This window comes from Neopsephotus bourkii, unplaced genomic scaffold, assembly GCF_033783945.1.
Source record: "Neopsephotus bourkii isolate Nb327-2 ecotype Australia unplaced genomic scaffold, CSIRO-AGI_Nbou_v1 NB_1036, whole genome shotgun sequence".
Lineage (NCBI taxonomy): Eukaryota > Metazoa > Chordata > Aves > Psittaciformes > Psittacidae > Neopsephotus > Neopsephotus bourkii.
This window is the reverse complement of record NW_026901525.1, coordinates 2,916,701-2,938,115: the sequence shown is the minus strand read 5'-3', so window position 1 is coordinate 2,938,115 and position 21,415 is coordinate 2,916,701. Positions and strand designations below refer to the sequence as shown.

Sequence of the window (21,415 nt, the reverse complement as noted above, 5' to 3'; positions counted from 1 at the left end):
GCGAGCAACCTGGACACACTTCTAGTGGAAGGTGTCCCTTGGAACTGGATGAGCTTTAAGGTCCCTTCCAACCCAAACCAGTCTGGGATTCTATGATCCGGTACAGTGGGACCACGACCTATGCATGCACAAAGAGGGATGCTGCTGGGGAGCCCAGGGCTGGGGGCGCAGGTGGCTGCGGCGAGGCATCGCTCTGTGCTGCGCTTTGTCTTTACAGGAGTTTAGAGAGAGCAATTACTGTGTGTTCTGATTACAACAGGGAGGAAGCTTATCCCTGCAACGTGCTGACACGGTGCCAGGGAGGGAAACAACAGGCAGGCACTGGAGTGTGAGGCTCAGGGTAATTTGCAACAGGAGCCAACCAAACAAATTATTTACACTCTCTTTTGGCAGGCAGCTGGAGCGGCTCCGTGCAGCCGGGAACAAAACAGGAGAAAGGAGGCAGAGAGGCAGAGAAGGGAGAGATACCATCTTCAGGGCCTATTAGGAAACAAGTTCATTCTCTGTCTGCAATGGGAAGCATTCATCCTTCCTCCTCCCATATGTCTATGTGCTCCGTGCAGCACACAGGGTGGGCTCTCCCTGCCCCTACGTGCCGGTGTTCAGGAAGCGCTGGGTCTGTGGGTGCTACCACAGCACAAGTCGTGATGAACAACTCTTCTGTTAAAAGAGTGTAGGGGATTTTATATGAGCCTTTTAAATGTGGCCTAATCATGGTCCAACATCTATCCAGCACTGCAGCCTGATTCAGAATTTGTCATGTGTAAAGCCACAGGCACAGAAGTTTTAAAGAGCCTTAGGGTAAATAAGGGTTTCCAATACCCCCCTGCAGCTCTGCCTTTGTTATTCCTTATGTGAGGGCTCCTAAGAAAGCAAAACCAGGGCTACAGATGCAGGGGTGCATCCTCAGGGGTTCTTATGGGGGGGCATTCACCTCTCACTGCAGCCCCCCTGTGCTGCGCTCCCTGGGTGAGCTCACTGCTCCTGGACACCCGTGCTCTGAGTCAGCTTGTGTACTTAAGCCAGACGCAAACAAACAATTACATGGGCTGAACAGAGAGCAATGATAATGACTGAAAACAGAGAGGGAATAAAGCTGCTTCCTTGCTCCCCTGGCTCCCTGCTTGCTGAATCCACCGATCTGCCAAAGCCGTTGATCAGGCAGGGATGCACAGCGCTGCCAGCTTTGCCACTGGGATTGAGCAGCACTGAATACCCTTTGTGGACCCCAAGCAAATGTTCCTGTAAAAGGCAAATGGCTATTGCTCTGCTAAGAAATGGGCTCTGAAAGAGAGTGGTCCAGCTGCTCTTGATGCAGGAAGAGGCCAGGGCAAGTCTTAGCAATGGCATGGGAGATTTCAGCTTGGTTTGGGTGCTTTGGTGTGACTGCACGGATGTTATTTTGAAGGCAAAGACAGGATTTATCCTTCCTGGGTGCACCCTGCAGGCTGGGGTCTGCCTGTGCTTCCACCCACTTGTACCTGCCCAGGCAGGGGAAGGGTGTTTGTAACCTTATAGGTGCCAAGCCTCCCTGTGCTCTGGATGTGCCCAGCATCCGGACCTGCGCACTGAGCATCTGCACTGCTCCTGCCGGGGCTGCTTGGTGTTAGTGGGTAGCAATTAGAGTTGTTAAATCGTGGTTTTACCTCTTTGATGAAATTCATGAAGCGGCCGCCGAACCTCCAGGCCTTGTGCCGGTGGCACTGCAGGGAGTTCACCGTCATCTGCGGCGCGCGCTGGTAGCACACGGAGACCACGTGCACGGCGTCGTACAACAGGGCAGCGTCTGTCTAAAGTGAAGGGGAACAGCATTGGGGTTCCAGAGCCAGGAGGCAGTCGGGCAGCAAAGCAATGGGGGGTCCATGGAGTGTCACAGGAACCCCCTTTGAGTTACCCCCAGCCCAACATTCAGTGGACCCGAGGGTGGGATGCTGAGCATCCCACCTCCTGGTGTCTAATAGCAGGGCTGAGCTCCACTGGGATCTAGATGATCTCTAAGGTCCTTTCCAACCCAACCCATTCTATAGAATCATAGAATAGTTATGGTTGGAAAGGACCTTAAGATCATCAAGTTCCAACCCCCCTGCCATGGGCAGGGACACCTCGCTCTAAACCTATGGTTATGAGATGGCTGTAAATGTGTGTGCTTTAACACAAGACTTGTGGAAACCTCTTAGCTGACATCTCATGCAAAACATGTCCTCAAAACAGGTAGCTCTGCCCAAGGCAAATATGTTTTTCTGTTACGTGGCTCCTCAGACTAAAAGATCATAGTTCTGTCTTAAAATCAGAGGTTGTGAAAATGTCCATGTCTCTGTGTATCTATTCTGGTTATTTCTAGCACATTTGCTGCTGTAGTGTCGAGGAAGGCAGTGATTTCTGAAGGTAGGAGATAGTAACAGGATTTTGTTGTTTAGTCTTTTTTGTCTGAGTGTAAAGAAAGCCTCTGTGAGAACCTATTATCCACACTACTTTAGACATGGGGAAATAGGACACAGAGAAGCTAAATGGCTTGTCTGTGGGCATGGAATTTTCCAAAATGACCCAAACTATCACTGGAATCAGGAGGTTCTGTAACATCACCCTGCACTCCAGTGACTGGAACTAGGGAGAGCTCTCTTTTTCCCTTCCATATAATGTGATGGGTTTAGATTTAATTTGAGATTCGCCATCTCACCTCCAAACACTGATCAAGAGAATTGGATTTATTTCGCACTTCAGTATGCTTAGACCTCCTAGTGAAAATCCATTATTTGCTGGCTTCACAAAGCTACAAACCAGATGCGAGCGTAGCAGTGGCCTAATAAAACATGATCAAACAAAATCATGCTGCAAAGTCTGATGCAAATGTCTAACAGGACATGGCCACAAAGAAAATCCTCCGGTGTTGGCAGCCATCCCCATGACCTTGCCTTCCCTCAGCACCCGAGCATGAAGAGCAGGCACCGATCTGTATCCCATGGGCTTGGATTTATGGCAGCAAGGATGGGGTTTGTAAGTTTGGGGCTGGGGGGAGAGGAGGTGCAAGCTTATGTCCAAGCAATTTCATGGTGAATCACATACTGAGGTGCCCAGCTGAGATCAGGGTCTCACTGGGATTGAACCAAACACAAACGAAAGGCAGGATTCCCTCTGAAGAAGAAAAGGGGGTAAGGGAAGAGGATCCGGCAGTGATGAGGGGAACTCAGCCCTGTTGGAAGCAATAGGATGCTGCAGTTGTGGGCAGCACTGTGGAAAAGAAGGTGGCTAAAGGAGAATGGTGGAGCTCTCCTCTAAGACCAAGAAAGGACAGGAAGGATACGAGGAGCCATTTCAAGGTGAAAGTCTGGGAGGCTTTGCCACTTGTGGGTTGGTGCTGGCAGATCTAAAGGGAGAGGGAAGGAAGGAGCCAGTCAGCAGTTGCAGGGGTCGGAGACAGCCTCGTAGGGAAGACAGATGGGAGAGCAGGTGCTGTACCTGCCAAGCAGTAACTCAGCAGAGCAGAGCTGCCATCAGGCCCTAAAAGGAGTCATCAAAGCTGCTGCAAAGCCCAGCTCTGGGCAGAGCCTTGGCTCGTCCTCCCTGCATCAATCTCAGCGAATTGACTGGTCCAGACTGCTCGTGGGGACCACAGGGAGCGATGATGGAGCCCTGTTAGTCCCCAAGGGACAGGCTCTGGCTACGTGGCTCATCTAACGGGATGGGAGCATTTCTGCTCCTCAGTATTGCTCCTGCTGTCCCTACCCCTCCAGCCTGCTTCCCAGACCTCACCCGTGCTGTGTTTAAACTGCTCATACCATCATCACGCCATCGAGCAGCCCCAGCTCCGCCTTGGGCGCTGACTGCAGCCGCTCCATGGACCACTTCTCGACGATGGAGGACACGTGCGGGTTCTCGACGTTGAGGATCCGGAAGCCGGTCAGGTTCACTCCCGAGTAGCGATATGGTTCTAGGTCTAATGCATAAAGATCCTTAAAAGAGAGAAACCAGTTTAAACATTTTGCTTAGCTTTGTTTGGTTTGTCTTTTCTGCATGGTCCATGTCTGGGGTGGAAGTGCAAAGGCAGAGCCCACAGAAGGCGGGAGGCAGGGCAGTGCCCTCAGGAATGGGGTGGATTATCCTGTCTGTTGCTCTCAGCTTGCAGAGACTTGTAGGTGTTAGTGGAATTTGGGTGTCGTTATGTGCAGGTTCACCCACCCACAGCAGAGGGAAACTCCTGCCAAAGAGCTCATTCTGTGCTTAAAAAAGGCAAGTGAATTGTGGGGAGAAACGCAGCATCACTCTCTGTAACAGTGAAAAAAGCGGCTTGTGATCAAGGATGGGGGGGACCAGGCAGAGTTTTGTATCTGAAGCTCCCTAGGGCTCTTCCATGGAGGATTTGCTGTGAGAGCTGAAGCCCACGGGGTGCTGCAGATGACGGAGGAGCTCTGACTGCAGAATGCCAATTTGCAGACGGCTATCAAAGGGGAACTGAGATGCGTTTCTTGACATTCCGACCAGCCTACACAGTCTGCAAATGAATGAGAGTGCCCTTTATCCGATGCAAACCCCCCAGCCCTGCTGGCAGCCTGCCCACGAGCATCACTTGGCAGGCAGCAGGAGACAGGCCTCTGGGAGTGCGCTTCTTTAATGCATCTCTTGGCTCTGCTGCACGTCTAAATATTAACTTCAGTTCAGCGATTAATATCAATGCCAAGCAACTTGTCTGAGTAGTTTGGGGGTAAAGAGCATGGCAAGGGCATGCTGCAGGTGTAAAAACCCAGGGCAGCCAACCCGAGGGGCATCGTGCCTGGGTGTGGGAGAGAATGGCACTGGGAGGGGGATTCCTTAGTAGGAAGCATTTATTGGATGGGATGTATTTAATCAGAGCTTATCCTGAGTTAATTCTGCAAGTGATCAATGGTAGTAAAAATATGAGGAGAAGGAAAAGAAGCGCCACTGTCCCCTGTGATAGAGGGTAGGGGTGAATATGGGACTGATGCTCGTTGTTCTCACAGGGGGTTATCCAATGTGTTTAAATGGGATTCCGGGGCTGTGGCTGTTGGGTATAAGGTGGCTGTGCTGGTGGGATGCAGCCATGCTGTGTCAGTCAGCAGCAAGCTCTGCTCTACCAATGGGGTAGTGGGGAAAGCACCGATCCTAAACTGCAGTGCCCTCAGCAAAGCATCACCAATGCAGCACTCGGTCACTCTCAATGGGAGAGCAAGGAATTCTTAGAGCTGTTTTGCTTTAATAAGCTTTGGAGTTTGATCTTTTCCTTGAGCCCTGGCCTCTGACTCTGCCCCCTCCAAGCGTGCTGCTGATGGATGCTATGGTTTAATCCGCAGGTGCAGCCAGGGCCCCGGCCATTAATCACACCCCCAGCACAGTTCAGGGGTTTTGCTGTCTGGCTGTGGGCTTTTCCCCCTGCAAAACTGCAAGTACAAACCTCCACACTTCGTTAAAGGGCATGGTGAAACCCAGGCCAGGATGTTGACTTGTAAATGCCGTCCAGCAGCTAAGGGCAAATCCAGTTGTTTAACTCCAGACAGATGCTGGTGTCACCGGATGAGAGGCTGTGCAGTGCTCCCGTGCCTGACCCACTGGAATAGCTTGGTCTTTTCAGGGTTCATGACTTTTGGTGGGACTCCCCACTTTGCCTGTGTGCTGTGGACAATTGGGTGCCCTCCCCATCCTGACCCTTTGTTTCTCCAAGCCCCTATAAAAGCCAGCCTCCCACCAGATCCCTTCTTGGCTCCAGTTTAAATCCCAGCTGCAACCTCATCCTGGAATCAGAGGACAGCTCAGCACACAAGCTGAGTGTCAGAACATGGGGAGGTGGGGGGGGTGTTGCCATAGCTGTTGCTTCTGGGTTTTCTGCTCCCGCATAGCCACAAATTGAAACATCTGGCTCTATTTTCCACCTCATCTATATTCCCTTTCACTCATTATTTTCTGTACTGCACATTAATTCTCCCCTCCATCATATTTCCTTTACCAGTTTTGCTCTTGGTGTTTCTGTGAGGCTCTTCCCCTTTCTTACACACGCTCCTCCCCAGTTTAAATCCCCAGCTCTGGTTCATCAGTCATAGGTGCGGTGCTGAGGTTGGATCCTCACCACATGGACCATCCATGGTGGAAGCTGGAAAAGCAGGGGGCCGGGAAGGGCCTGCTGTGCAAAACAGCTTGTGGATAATGGAATGCCCTTGCTATGGATTACTGAGGATCCCTGTCTGGCCATGGGTTTCCTAAGACTGCTGGTGCTGGGAGGAGCTGAATTGGCTGTGATGGGAGGCACATTGGAATAACACCCTGTGATGTACCCAAGCATGAGTACACTTGTGTTGTGTTGTAAGCCTCAGGTACACTGTGTTTAGCAAGAGCTCTCCTATGGAGATGGGTTGAGAGAGCTGGGCTGGGGCAGCCTGGAGAAGAGAAGGCTCCTGAAGGGGAGACCTCAGAGCAGCTCCAGTGCCTAAAGGGGCTGCAGGAAACCTGGAGAGGGGCTTGGGACAAGGGATGTAGGGACAGGGCAAGGGGAATGGCTTGAACCTGCCCGAGGGGAGACTGAGCTGAGCTCTTAGGCAGAAGCTCTTCCCTGTGAGGGTGCTGAGGCGCTGGCACAGGGTGCCCAGAGAAGCTGTGGCTGCCCCATCCCTGGCAGTGCTCAAGGGCAGGTTGGACACAGGGGCTTGGAGCAAGCTGCTCCAGTGGAAGGGGTCCCTGCCCATGCAGGGGTTGGAGCTGGGTGAGCTTTAAGCTCCCTCCAACACAAACCATCCAGGGATTATCAGCACCAGTGGAAAACTGGTTTGGTTCAGCTCCTGGTCAGGAGAAGCCAGGCTGGGTGTGAAATTGTTGTCTATGTTGACTCAAAGCATGGGAAGCGATTCCTGCTCCTGCCTGTCTGTATCTGGGAGCATCAATGACAGCAGTGCAGAAACTCCTGTGAATGCAAGGATTCCTTTTTACAAGCTGCTGAGAAATTCCTGTAACTGTTGGGTTTTGGGGGGTTCTCACTGCTTGGGACTTCACAGGCTCTAAACCTGTGCTTGCAGGAGGCAAAGGCTCAGACGAGTTCCTCCTCCTCCTCTGGTAGGAAAGGCTGATGGTGCTCTTGATGCTGAAGGCAGTGAACTGTAGTCTTGCTGCCTAGCAAAATGTTGAAGCATTTCATGCCAAGTGTTGATACACCGTACTCAGTATTGACTGGGGACCTTTTAGAAACATTCAGTATAACATAATAGACTAATTCATTAGCACCCCATGGGTCTAGTACTGTAGAAGCTGAAGCACATGCATTGCAAGCTAGGAAAACATTGCCTTAAGGAATGACAGATTAAAATATCTTTCCCATGATATAACTGTTATTTCAGGGAAGTGGCATTAATTGTGATTGCTTATCTATTAATTTATTATAATTCTCCTTTTCCCACCTCCAGGCTGTACCTACACATGAAATGTACTCTAGGCTCAGCTGGGGCTGATTAATAGGAGGTTATCTGGGAAATGCTTAAAGCTGCCTGGAATAGATAATGGCAGAGGGGTAATTAAAATGTCTTTTGCATCTGAGGAATAAATTCTGCAGTTTTTGAGGGTTGGGTTAGTCTGTTCTGTTCCTAAAGGCAAAGAGATAAATTGGATTGCCAAAATCACACAGAATTCTACGCTCTGCTGGACAATGACATCCCGAATGGAAGCACAAAACCCCCAATGCCTCCTGGAGTTGGAGAGGAACTGGCTCATGGTTAAAGAGAGAGGAGTTAATCTCAGGCTGAGTTCTGAGCTATTGGACACAGCAGGGCTGCTCCTGGATCTTAAGCAGACCCAGATGAGCCCATAGAAACATCTACCCAGTTCTTACCAGAACTCAGCCCCATCACAGCCTGTCTGTGGGGCTGCGCCATCAAAATGACTGGGAGGGGAAATAAACCCAGAGCCTGCCTCTGTGCAAAGCTGGAGCAGAATAAGGAGCCTTCCCCTTGCTTTTCCCATCCCACTGCTTTAGTGTCCTGCACCTATGCAGGAGGCCCAGGACAGGACATCCAGCCTGCTCCTGCTGCTCTAACTGCCTCCATCCAGCTCAGCAGCCAGTGTAAAAGGTGTTTGCATGGATTAGGTACTTTACCAGAGTGGTGAAGATGAAGTGGTAGTATTCTGTCATCATTCCCATCGCCATGGCCTTGAGGAGAGTAGGGAAAGGAGGTTAATAAGAGTGGATACAAGAGTACAACAACAATCATGCAACATAAACCTCTACAGAGCTGAGGTGGTCAACGTGGCAGGAGCAGACCCAGAAACACAGTACATGTCTTTAAATGGCTTTTTTATTCCTCACACGTGTATTGCTGGTGCTTCGCATCCCCTCTCCTTCAGTGTCCCTTCATGCAATAGAGCTCCGTGTGTGCATCCCTCCCTCTTGGCCAGCCCAAGCTGTGGATGTGCCAGTCCCAGCATGAAGGATGGCTGCTGCAGATTGCTGGGATGTGCATAGCTGAGCACTGGGGAGGACAGGCTGGTCCATGAGGGTTGTCACAGAACCATCAAGGGCTGCAGGGACCTGGATGGGTGACTTTGACCAAGCCCCACACAACAGGAGGGGAACCTTGAAGTTCACCTTGGAGGCAGTGGCTGGCTACAGGACAGAGATTGCCGTGGTTTGGGCTGTGATGGTGGCTCTCAACATGGTTTCTGGACAAAGCACATGCAAGAGCACTTTAAGGTCTCCTCTATAGGAAAGTGGCTCCGAGCCGCTCCAGGAAACCTTTGATTCCCTGGGATTTTGCTAAAATTACTGGAGCAGAATTTAGCCCCGAGGAGGGAAGTGGCAGTTTGAAAAGAAGTGAGATGTCAAAAAACAAGGGAAAAGGGAAGGGTCTAAGTTATAAGCCTGAATATGGTAACTCCAGAGTGGGATTTAACCCTACATTTCATGCCTGGAAACACCTTTTACAGAGCTATGTCTGCAGCCATCCTGTCCCTATCCGTGCCTGGTGGGGATCTGTGGGGCGATGGTGTGGCCCCCTCCTGACCTGCACACTGGGATGCAGAGAGCTGGGGCAGGGACCAGTACATGCGGCACCAGTTGGATGATGTGAAACCAATGGAGAGGAAATGATGCGATTCCAGTTCAGGCTCTGAATCTCTTCAATGGTAGATGAGGAGTCCAGAGCTGCTGTAAGAAGCAGGCTCTGGCTTCCCAGTACTGACAGCCTGTGCGCAGGATACATGTGGGTTTGTGGGGAAATGAATAAGTGATAAAGCTGGTGGATAAGCTACAGGCAATCTCTGGGATGAGAATGGGAGCTCCATTAAAGTGAAGACGGGCACATCTGTGCACTGCAGAGTGCAGCAACTGTTCGGAGACAGCTGCCAAAGAGAACAGAGAATCCGAGAAACCAAAGAACAGATGTAAAGCATTAACAAGTGACCCAAACTGGGCAAGGCCAGAGAAGCTGGGGTGGGATGGGGAGGTCTCAGAGCAGGCCTGGTGCTGTGATAGGGTTCTACAATGATTTGTTTGTCCAAGAGGGTAGAACACTGAGTGGTTTGATGCCTCAGTCACACCAAGGAGCCCAGACTGCAGCAGTGTGTGGCAATGTCATCTGTACGTCTTTGTGCCAGCTCTTGTGCTGTTATTCATGGATTACTAATTCGTGGGGGTTTTTTACTACTCCAGCTTAAAAATCCTGCCGAGTTACCAGTGACATGCTGGAGGAAGATGTGGTTTAAATCACCTCAAATGACTTGGGAGCAAGATCTGCACTGGCACGATGGTGCGTGCTTAGTCAGAGCTACCCTAGTGAATGCAGGCTGTAGTTGCCCAAGCCATTCTGTTCCCTAAAGCTGTTTCACAAGCGAAGGTGCCACCTCTAGACACTCATTCCTTGATTATGGGTAGAAAAGGTGGGGACAGATGAGGTTTCTGAGCTTCCTGATTCTTCCACACGTGCGAGTGCCAACAGTGGGAGAGACCCAAGGGATGCGGTGGCCCTGCTCAGAGCCACCCAGTTGCCACACACTGGAGTAAGTGTGCAGAGGCCACTCAGGGTATGCGTTGGGCTGGTGCAGCTTCCTGAGCTCTGGGAACGTTTACACTTTCTCCCTTAGTAAAGACACGCTATGTAATATTGCTAAGCTGAAATCCATGGCTTTGGGCCCTACAAAACCCCAGCACACACACAAAATCAGCCAGAAGGACTTCGAAAGGCTCCTTCCCCCTTAGTCCCCCCTCTCCTCCATCTTCCTCAGGCTGCACTCGCAGCGATGAGCAGAGCAGATGGCACAATAAACTATAATAAACTGCATAATAAGTGAACAGCATCAAACACAGGCAGCATGTTAAAATAATAGGCAGGAGACAATGAGTCCCTTATATTGCTTGCTTTAACAATCCCTCCCAGGCTTTCTGATTTCTTTGAGCACTTCCCTTCATTCTGCATCAAGAAGGCTGCAGAAGAAGTCTCTTTCCATGTTCTTGCTTTCTCAGCCCTTCAGGGGATTTAGTTAATCTATGTGGTAGTGTCTTGCTGGGCTGATAGGAGCAACATTTCTTCCAGCGACTGGTTTTTAGCATCCTTTGTGAGAGCGTTTTTCTCTGCCTCAATATTGACCCTGAAACCTAAAGGCACTTGGAAATGAGGAGCTGGGGGGAGCAGCAAAGCGCCTGGCCCATGGAAAATGCCAGTGGAGGAACGTGGGGAGAATGAATGGAAAATCACTGACATCTGGCTTAAAGTCCAAGAACTGCACATGGTGCTCGTGAAGGGACCAAGGATGCTGTTACTGCCTGGCTGGCCCTGTCCTGGCTGCTTGCAGCAAGGCGCAGGACTGGGAAGGAATGATGGAAACCGGATCCATGCCTTGCTCCTCTGCATGAATGCAACCTGGGGCATGAGCAACATGGAAAGGAAAGAGGATCTTTAAAATTGCAAACATGAAAAGCTTGTACAGGGCTAAATGAAGAGTGACAGAAGCAGCCGGTAGCAATCCAATAGCATCCTTGAAGAATGTCCGTGTTGTAACCTTCAGCGTGGCTGAGGACTGCGGGCTGAGGGGAAGCTGCAGGTTTGCACCTCTACCAGTGGGGCTGCCCTGCATTACAGCCACCCTTAGCATGGGCCCCTCAGTGCCACTTCTGCCTCTCCCCCTTCGCCCCCACTCACCTGCTTGAGGATCTGAGCTGCCATCAGGTGGCTGCAGTCGAAGATGATGCGGAATTCCCGGCCCCGCTTCATCTCCTTCAGGAGCGGGCGCGCATCGTCCGTGTCCAGCGGGAGCTGGCGGATCTTGAGGCGGATGTTGTACCTCGATGGGGCCATGATGAGCTCCTGCAGCCGGATAAGGCCTTCGAGCGTTGCACAGAGACAAACCCACAGTGTTACAGGAGAGGCTGCCCGTGCCCTGCAGGCTGGCTATCCTAGCACGTTATTCCTTCCTATAGTATTGTATGGAATGTGATCAAGACTTTCCTCCCTCCCTCAAATGGCCGTTGTAAAAGGTGTATCCAAGACAAATTGTCATGGATTAGTCATTAAACCCCCTGATATTCCCAGAGCAGCTGTTCTAAGGCAGAATGGCTTTCATTGGTGTTTCTCCCTGCATCCAGCTATGGTAGAGCTAAAGACTTTGCACGAAGCAGGAAGAGAACAACAGATTGGTCCTAACCTTTGGCATCTCTGGGTTCATGGCATATTTTCTTAAGCCAGTGTGCCGTTGAGCAAGGACTGAAGATGATAATCAGCTATAAAACAAGTTAAAATCTGCAGTATTTACTGGGCACAAGAGCAAAAGAGGAAAAATAACGTGCTTAGTTTATGAATATCAGAGTTCATAACTTGTAACTTCCTTACTACCATTAGAAATCATTTCTTTCTTATGCAGAGGGTACAAAGTGATGCTGGATGCAGCTGAGCAGGAATTATTGGTATCTAATGTTGCACGAAGAAATTAAGCAGATGCCTATTGTGAGGAGGAAAAGAGAAACATGTCCCTCTGCATAATAGAAGAGATACTTAAGAATATGCCACGAAGGGAACATACTGTGACCCACATTCGCAAAACAGGAATGTCAAACTGTGTTCTCATCAGCCCTCCCCTAAAGAAACCATTTGGTTTAGTGGAATTAGGTTGGACAAGCTATCCAATGTGTCTTTTGTTTGGGTTTTTTTCCTCTGCAGTGCTGTGCAGCCCTTTGCTTTGTTTAACCATCAGCAGCTTGCTTTATGTGCGAAACTTTGTCAGCTCTGCTTTATGGAATTAGCCAGGAAACAAAGCGACTTCCCTGAACTGCTTTTGCTTCTAGGTGGGAAACTGCACCCTCAGTGGGAGCCATAGACCAGGCTCTTTGCTTCTATAGATGGGCACCGTGGTGGCAAACAGAGCCGAGCTGAGCCAGATCACCCAAGAGGACAGTTAATCCTCCCCTTTGTCAGCTGGGGTGTGCTGAGGGTTACCCACATCCTAAGCTCTTTGTGAATGGAATGCTTCAGAAAGGATCCCAGAGCCTTCTGCAACACTCAAGGGAGTGCTTGGGAGCCAGCATGTCCCCATGCACCCCTCGCTGCACGTCATTTTGCTCCTAGAAGGTTTCATTCCAAACGTTCCTAAATGAGACCCACAACAACAAATGCCCTGGATTGCTCCTTCCTTCACCTACCTGTGCTGTCATCATAAACCACAGTGGCTGACCTCCATTTCAAATACTGCACGAGGTCCAGGATGGCATGGCTAAGGGAAGCATAGTCAGGATAAAGGTTGACATAGAAAGTGTCCTTGTTATCCAAAGGGTGATGCTTCCATCGAAGCTGTATGTGGGGGACTTCCAGGGCATTGCAGATAGACTGGACGGCATTGGTACAGGAGCCTTGGGAAGGTCCAAATATTGCTACGACCCCCAGAGCGAGCTGGTCACAGGCTGGAAAAGGAAGGAGAGATGCTGTCAGGAAAGCACAAGGCACCTCTGCAGGAGGGGTGAGCATCAGAGCATCCATGGGGGCACAGAAAGCTTCTCCTGGCCTGGCCCATGGAGCAGTGGGCAGACAAACAAGCTTCTGGGCACTAACAGCAGCAGAGATGTTAGGTACTTGCAGCAGTGACCAGAGGCAGAGAGTGGGAGAGGAGGAATTGAGGCAGTGGGGTCTGGACTAGTGGTTAGAAGCACAGAGGAGGGGATAACAGCTCTGCTGTGTTAGAAATGGCTGAGCCTCCAGAGGGGTCAAAGAAATACCCAGAGATGAGCAGATTCCCTCTAACAAATGCTTTTTCCCATTGATTTTATTTTTTCCTACTAAATAATGTTTTCCATAGACTGAGCTGAGCTCTTAGGCAGAAGCTCTCCCCTGTGAGGGTGCTGAGGCGCTGGCACAGGGTGCCCAGAGAAGCTGTGGCTGCCCCATCCCTGGCAGTGCTCAAGGCCAGGTTGGACACAGGGGCTTGGAGCAAGCTGCTCCAGTGGAAGGGGTCCCTGCTCGTGGAGCTGGAGGAGCTTTAAGGTCCCTTCCAACCCAAACCAGGCTGGGGTTCTATGAATCTTAAACAGGGCCAAGACAGGGTCAGTGAACTCCAACATTCCCTCTCCCCAGTGATGCCCCTCTTGCAGCCAGGAGCTCTGGCAGCAGGTTCTGTTTCTCCCCGTACAGAAGCACACTCAGCCTTCAGGTCATCACCCCGCAGCCTTTGCTGTGTAGTCCCATTTCTTCCCTCCCCTTCAATAATTTAAGTGGGCGGCTCTTACCTGAGCATAAAACATGGCTTTTAGGAAGAGAACAGAATATCTACGCTGTGGATGTTAAAACTGCCAGGGATACAGGAACAAATAAAGGCATCGCCTACAGCCCTTTGCTCAGTATTAGAAGCAAATACTGAATGTGAGGTGTGCAGGGGGAAAAAGAGAGTAGTTGTCCCCCTTATATTAAATTGCCCCTGGAAGGTCAGCTCCTGGAGGACTCCTGATCCAGAGCACTGAGTAGAGCAGGACAAAATGAGCTGCTGGGTCTCAAGTGAAGCTGTGCCTGGTTTTCTGCTCAATTAATGGCCACAAGGCTGCTGAGGAGTGTGCTGTGCTCTTACCTTTCTTGGTTGCTTCAAAGCTGTCGTGGAAGTGTATCCTCTGAATGTCATAGGTCAGTGTTGTGTTAGGCAACAAAGTTCTGTTCCTGTTAATGATATTGGCAGAAAATCGGAAGGCTTGTTCCTCAGCACTCATAACCTGGGTATTGGGGCCATCGGCGTACTCAAAGATTCCTCCTGAAAGACAAGGCAAACCCAACTTTCAGCCACATAAAGTGCAGTTCATAACGTTACATAGCAAGGGCAAGAAAACCCTTAGAGAGAGCTGTGACATCTGCAGGCTGAGCAAGGTTTTGCTCCAGGACATTTCCTGGATTGAAATGAAGACATGCAAACATTTGGGGTTTGTTACACGCTGGTCCATGGATGCGTTCCGAGTGCCAGCTTCGTAGGGCAAGAAGGGACAAATTTAAAGGCTTGGAAAATTCCTATGAGACAGATGGGGGGCTTCCCATTAAACTGTAGGACCAGACCTTGGGAAGTGTGGACAGGCTTCTTGCTCAGCTCCAGGGATGCTCCAGGTTTGTGCTCTATGGAGTTACAGTGGTACAGAGCTGGTGCTGCCCTGCCTTGCCCACGTCCCCATGCAGGAGGCAGGCAGTGCAACATGGCTCCTTGCTATTTTTAGTGCCATTTTTAGTGCCCTTCTCATGTTTTATTGTTCCTCATGTTTAGTTATCCCACTTCTTAATTCAGGCATGCAGAGACTTTGGAATTTGCCTCCCCTAAAGCTTATCTGCTCAATAATGCACAACTTGAACGCATGCTTTCCCGTGTTCAGGAGTTGTTAATGCCATTACACCTCCCCAAGGGCAAGGAGCTCATGTCACAGCATCACTGGGTTTCTTGGCTCTGTGTCTGGGAGTCTTGTCCTCAGCTCCCCACTGAGAACCACTGATTGCAGTGACTCTGTGCAGGCATAAGTTATGCAATTGTCCCCGAGATGCAGGCACCATCCTGTGCCCCTTCCAGAACCACGGAATGACACACAAACCTTGCTCTATCTTATTAAAAAATAAACTAAAATGATTAACGGATGAGCGAGATAAGCAAGTGCAATTGGTAACAGATGGTCTCTGGGTTCATTAGCAGAAGGAAAAGCTTCCTATTCAATTTAAGGTAGTCCTAAGATGTTTTGTTACAGACAGCAGATGTCTGCTTGGTTCTCCCAGCAACTGCATAGATCTTCCTCTAGGAGCCAGAAGGTGTAATCTGTAGTTTTGGTGACACTTTGGTGTTAGCCAGCAGTGCCAATTTGGCAAGAGCCAAGCCATGCTCTGTGCATCCTCCTGGGGACCCAACCGAGCCATGGGCTGAGCAAAGCACATTAGCAATGCCTTGAGGTTTCCCCAGCCAGGCTGCTAAGGAGGCTGCAGAGGCCTCTGACTTCCCTGCGAGTCCCTTCCCTCCTTTTCCTCTGCACACTTTGTGTCTGTGTCCCCATTGTGAATTGATCATGGTGATCAATTTACATTCATAAACACCCAAAACGTTTGAGCTGTTCACTGCATGTCCCTGGTAGGAAAAAATAAGGATCTCAGTTCTAGCTTTGGTAATGGGGAAGAATAAAGACAACGAGGCTGAATGCTCAACCTGAGGACATGTTTCATCCATGTTTCATCCCCATGCAATCCTCAGCAAATCACTTCTGGCCAGGTTTTCAATCTATAATGCCTGGCAGTGCAGGCAGGAGCCAAGCAGAATGGTCCAAGTGCCTCCTTGTCACTGAATTATTCATCCATATCCCAGTTTGCACATACTGGTAGCTCAGTCTAAGTTTCTTAGGGCAGAGAAAGTTCATACACAGTATTATAGCAGAAACAATAAACAGAACTAAAGTGAGCATGAGATTCATCCCCATCTTTCTGGTCAAAGCTTCACCATCCAGAACATTTTAACAAGGGATATTTTGCTCTCTAGTATCATCCTGAAGTGATAACGGAGTTCATAACACATTGATTACCAACTAGCTGACATTAGGCTTTCTCCTAGTCAGAGCTTTCGGGGTTGCTTTGGGGCATGCCTTATTATGATAGAATACAGGACTGGGTATGTGAATTATTGGTTTTTGATCCCAAATAAATTCCCATTCCAGACATCCAACTGGATATAATGGACTTTTGGACAGAAAAGAATTTTCTGTGCAGCCACCCAATACCTTGAATTTAGTGGCAGGCAATGAGAAAGCAGACAGGCAGGAGTAATGTCTTTCTGGTTCTATGGCTGGGTGCTGGATACATGGGGACAGTCCACTGCCGTTGCCAGTGGTGCTGAGGATTGCTCCTGAGGGCAGATCTGCACAGCCCCATCCCGTCAGCAGCAGCTCCCTGCTCCTGGATATCCCACGCTGCCATCCCTCTGGCTTGTGCGCCTCTCCTCCTGAGATGTTCATTCCCATCATTATTTAAAGAGCCTAATAACCAGCTTGGAACAGCTGATTAATGCATAATCTTCATCATGATTACATAGCAGAACTGGCATTAATTTGAAAAGCCACCTAATTATGAAAATAATTGGTGCAGCTTTTCCATTGGAGCAAAATGGAGAACATCAGCTTGTGCCATTGGGAGGCTGAGGGATGTGACATGGGCCGGCTGATGCGTCTCCTGCAACCCTCCACTGCAAAGGTGGAGCGATGCAATGGGACACACAGGGTTGGTTGGCTCTCCCTGTGCTCCTCAGGGGAGTGATTGCCTGTGGGTCCTGTGACAGGAGCCTCACTGTAACTTTATGCTTAGAAAAGCAGAGAAAGCCAATGGGCAATAAAAAGTCAACAACAAAACACTTTCCTCTTTTATATACTACCTATAAACAAGTTTAGTCTGATCTAATAAAACTGAAGGTCCCTTAGTGTTGCTCTGTCTCTGAACCACTTCTGCCTCTACCCTGTTCTTGCAGTTATTTGGGAGCTCTTGGAGATGAACGGCTGCTGCTCACCTGACCTGGTGCTAAGGACCCTTTCCCAGTATTGCCCCATCCGTTCAGGTCCCAGCTTCCCTTCCCTTCTCTCCTTACCTCCCATAGCTTTGCAGATAGGCAGAACACGGCTGTGTGAGCTCTGTCACGCTTTGTAACATCCTCCTGAGGTTCAGGAGAGCATTCACTGCCTGATTTATCCAGGAAAGGACTGAGCTGTTTCCTTGACCAGTTAATACAGCCCACAGACTCCCTGCTGCGACACCACACCTCCACCACACACTGAGGTTTATCAGCTTCAGGTTGAGTTTGTTTGCATGTGTTTTACCCTGAAAACCTTCTCTTTAGGCCAGGTTTGTATGGTTTTAGTGCAGTGTGGTCCAGGTCAGGGAGCCAGCTTGTAGGAGATGCCTCAGCACAAACTGTCAGTATCTTCTCAAGGCAGGATGGACTCAAATGTTATCAGTTGTTATCCCTTATTGTAAGTACCTTTGGTGGAGTTGCCTGTTATTACATCTGACTCCTTGGATTTTAAATACAAATCATCAGTCAGGTTAAATAATGATTCATTTTTCTTCCCCTTTAAAGCAGGCTAATGGCTCTCCAGGGAATACCAGTCAGCCTATGGGAAAACACACTAAGTAGAATCAGCTTCATATCTTCATATTTTATGCTGTTTTATTTGATGACCACTGACGTTACTGCTGAGGTGGGGAGGTTTAAACATTCTGAATGAGACTCCAAAGCAAGCACCTGAAACTCTCTATTATATCTAGACCCAAACTATGATTCTCTGACCATTAGCCTCGCTGTTCAGGGTAGAACCTGGATGCCACAAAACACCCCAAATCCCCCTGATGGCAATCAGAACATGGCCAGGTTTGTCTGCATCAAAGCTGTGCTACGCTCCTCTCATCTTCTGGAGGTAACACTGGAAAACCCTTGGAATGACCCCAGGAGGGAGGCTGGTCAATGGGATGGGAATCCTTTCCCAGTGCTGCGGCTGATCCCGAGCAGCGGCTGCGCAGGATGGAGGCACTCTGAGTTATTTTTAGGGTTGTGAAAAGCTAAGTCAAGAAAGCCCGAGTATTTTAGGTTTTCCCTTTCTCCCCAATTCCTCTTTTTAACAAAACAAACAGCTTCATTCTCAGAAAGAAAACTCCAAGAGCCCTCAGTGCCTGGTGTGATCTCTTATCTTTTACTCCTCCTAAAATCACCGAGTTCCTTAGCTTTGAAGAGCAACCATTTCTGATAACACTTTCCTCTCCCCCGCTGACAGTGTTGTTAACACATTTAGACAGCTTTCTGACAGTCTCTTTCCATGCGACATCCTGGGAGAAATACCTGGTTTGAAATAGCTCTTGCTGAGGATGGAGCAAGCCTGAGCTCCTCCGGGGATGCGAGAGCTCCTGCCTCTGCCTCATGGACCGGTCCTGCCCAGACACTGTGGTTTATGTGCTTCTCACTCTGAGGTTACAACGTGAGACTGCAAAATAATGGATTCCTTCTTGCTGAGCAGCAAGGCTGGCTGGGACATGATGAGTTGTCCTGTTTTGGGGCAGTATTAGCAAGCAGGCCCATCAGGACCAGTACACATGATCTAGTGTCTAGATCCTACAGGATGGCCCTCAGCAGGTCCCGAAGGAGAGCCCTTCCCTATAAGATGTGCTTCCCCAAAGGGAAAGCTTTGAGAACTGATGCTTCTGCTCATCTGAGCAGTCCAGTGGAGAGAATGTCCCTGTCATGGTCCAGGGCCTCCACTTTCATACCAATAAAGAGAAATGGGATAACACTGATGGGATGTTAAAGAAAGTTCCCTGGAATGCAGCTAAAGCCCCTACAGACTGCCCATCAGCGTGGGACTGTTACAGCCTCAGGTGCACTAACACGCATGCAGTGAAAGCAGCAGAACCCAGGAGACAATAAATACCATTTAAAAAGTAAGAGGAGAAGCAATGACAGGTTTGATCACAAGAAACCTCTCTGTGCACTTTCCCCCAAGGAGCTGCTACTATAAACTGCTGCACAAGCGAGTGCAGCTGGAGCCGGAGCTGGAGCTGGAGCCAGTCCCTGGTTCAGCCAGAGCCCCTGTGTCTGATGGGGATGTGGTCGGTGTTCTCCAAGCAGGAACGAAGTCATTTGAGTGGGGAGGCAGTGCCAAGGGATGCTGTGGGATCCCACCCTTCCCTCAAGAGCCCTTTTGACTGCCTGGGGAGCCCCAGGATGCTCTGATCCCATCGTACTGTGTCTGCTCCCTGAGCAGACCATGGTCAGGCTCAGAGCTAAGGCAGCAAACAGGACTTGCATGTTTTCTGAAGCAAACCTTCTGGGAAGGCGGTGGAAACCATCCCCTCGCTCTGTCAATGGGTTTCTGAGTTTGACAGCACAAAGATCTGAGTTCCTGTCCCCTTAAACCACTGCTGATCATGCATCAGCCCTGTCACTTCGCTGTGGCACTGCTTAATGTGATGCAGCACAGCCACAGATCCAAAGCAATTTCAGGCTTCATAAACATGCATCACGCAAGAGAGAGCCTGTGCAGGCTCAGGCCCAGGCTGTCCCCTGCCTGCGGAGGCTGCTCGCTCTGAATGATGATGGCTAAAACCCAGGAACGCAGGAGGAGGATTAACCTCGGAGCCGGTGTGTCTGAGCTGCTTACACTCCCAGGCTGCCTGGATACCTTGCACCTCTCTTTTATAGGAATTAAAAAGGAATGTGGCCCGTCCCCATGCAGACAGATGTTACTCCCGTGGCAGTTTCTCTTTCTCAGGGTATTTCCAGTTGTGTTTTCTGAGGGCCACAGCTTCCCTCTGCCTCCACAGATTTAGGAAGCCCATGATGATGACAAGGGCCTGTAGGGACAGGCCAAGGGGAATGGCTTGAACCTGCCCGAGGGGAGACTGAGCTGAGCTCTTAGGCAGAAGCTCTTCCCTGTGAGGGTGCTGAGGCGCTGGCACAGGGTGCCCAGAGGTGTGGTGTTGGGTGTGGGGTTGGGGGGTTGGGGTGTGTGGGGGGTTGGTGGTGTGTTTGTTTTTGTGTTTTGGTACAACAGCCCCCAGGCACTGGCAGCCTCTGCCAGCACAGCCACAGAGCCAGCACCGGACACTTGAGCATGGGGACAATCCTGCTTCCAGCTGCTCCGGAGACATCCAGGGGACTCCACGGCAGTGGACAGGAGCAGGCAATGGAACAGAATTCCACCACATTTTGCAGCCTAATGAAGGGCCAGGTCCTCGCTGAGTAATGCCAAGAAAATGAATTGAACCAGAAAATCAGATACGCCAAATGTGTGTGTCCCATAAGGAGGGATTTTCCTGCCTGCCAGGACGGAAAGCCCGGCACAGCAGGTTGATCCACTCCCAGGAGACGGCATCTCCCTCTTCCCATTTGGCTACTGAAGAGGCAAAATCCTCTTTCACTTGCACTGTATTAGGTACTTTATGTCACAGGGGGTGACATTCTTCTCTTATGTGTAAGCTGCTTAAGAGATGAGCAGTCAAGTGGCAAAGAAAGACATTATTAATGCTTCTGGTTAAATTAACTGATTAAAAACACTGGAGGTAAAATGTATGTGTCAGCACTTTACTCACACTAAAGGAGAAATTTATAGAGTCATGGAATGGTTTGGAAGAACCTTAAAGCTCATCCAGTTCCAACCCCCTGCCATGGGCAGGTACCCCTTCCACTGGAGCAGCTTGCTCCAAGCCCCATCCAACCTGGCCTTGAGCACTGCCAGGGATGGAGTTAATGGAATATGGCAGCTTGATTTTCAATGCTAAATGGGTAGGGATGGTGTGGAAAGGTGCGTTCCCTTTGATGGAGACCATGGACCCCATGGGGCTGGGGTGATGAGCAGAGCCATTTCCCCCTTGCCTCATGTCGAGGCGCAGGCTGGGCACACGCAGCAGCGGGTGGCAGCTTCTAGAAGCAAACTTCTCCTCCTTTACAAGTCCTTCCCCCTTGGCCTAATTGGCACTGTTTCCTCTGGCATTTCTTTGAACAAGCTGTTCTGCTGTTGCATGTTTTACATCTGAGAAAGAGCATTTACCACAGCAGCATCCCGTAACCCCGACCAAGGGAGCGGATCAAAGCGCTAATCTGAGATCAAAGGCCTTCAGCAGTGCTACAGCAGGAAGAAATTAAGTTAGCAACAGATTCCTTAATGATATTTAAATTTTTCATTTGCATAATACATGATTAAAATGAAATGGGCTTTTTTTTTTAATTATTTTTTTTAAGCAGGCTCAATTAATTAAAAAAGAAAGACAAGCCACATCAGCATCCCCTAGGAACTGATTCCCATCAAGATAAGGGCAATGCAAATGACAAGATACACTTAATTTACCCAATATAAAGCTCACAGTGTAATGCAGTGACCAGTGAGCTGCAGCCCAAGGAGTCCCCCAGGGGCAGAGCTGCCAGAAGGAGCCCAGTGATGCTCTGACTGACCAGATTCCCCCATGGGAAAGGC

The 21,415-nt window shown here is 49.8% G+C and overlaps 1 protein-coding gene across 1 annotated transcript in view; it reads right to left on the bottom strand.

Moving 5' to 3' along the window:
* Positions 1–21,415, bottom strand: part of GRIK3 (glutamate ionotropic receptor kainate type subunit 3) — a 101,506-nt gene that overhangs the window by 31,576 nt on the left and 48,515 nt on the right. Inside the window, exons 2-7 of the mRNA XM_061360769.1 lie at positions 14,029–14,205; positions 12,617–12,874; positions 11,124–11,305; positions 8,087–8,140; positions 3,777–3,950; positions 1,647–1,790 (exon numbers count right to left, since the gene is read on the bottom strand). Coding sequence (XP_061216753.1) covers positions 1,647–1,790; positions 3,777–3,950; positions 8,087–8,140; positions 11,124–11,305; positions 12,617–12,874; positions 14,029–14,205 — 989 coding nt within the window. The remainder of the gene's footprint in view (positions 1–1,646; positions 1,791–3,776; positions 3,951–8,086; positions 8,141–11,123; positions 11,306–12,616; positions 12,875–14,028; positions 14,206–21,415) is intronic.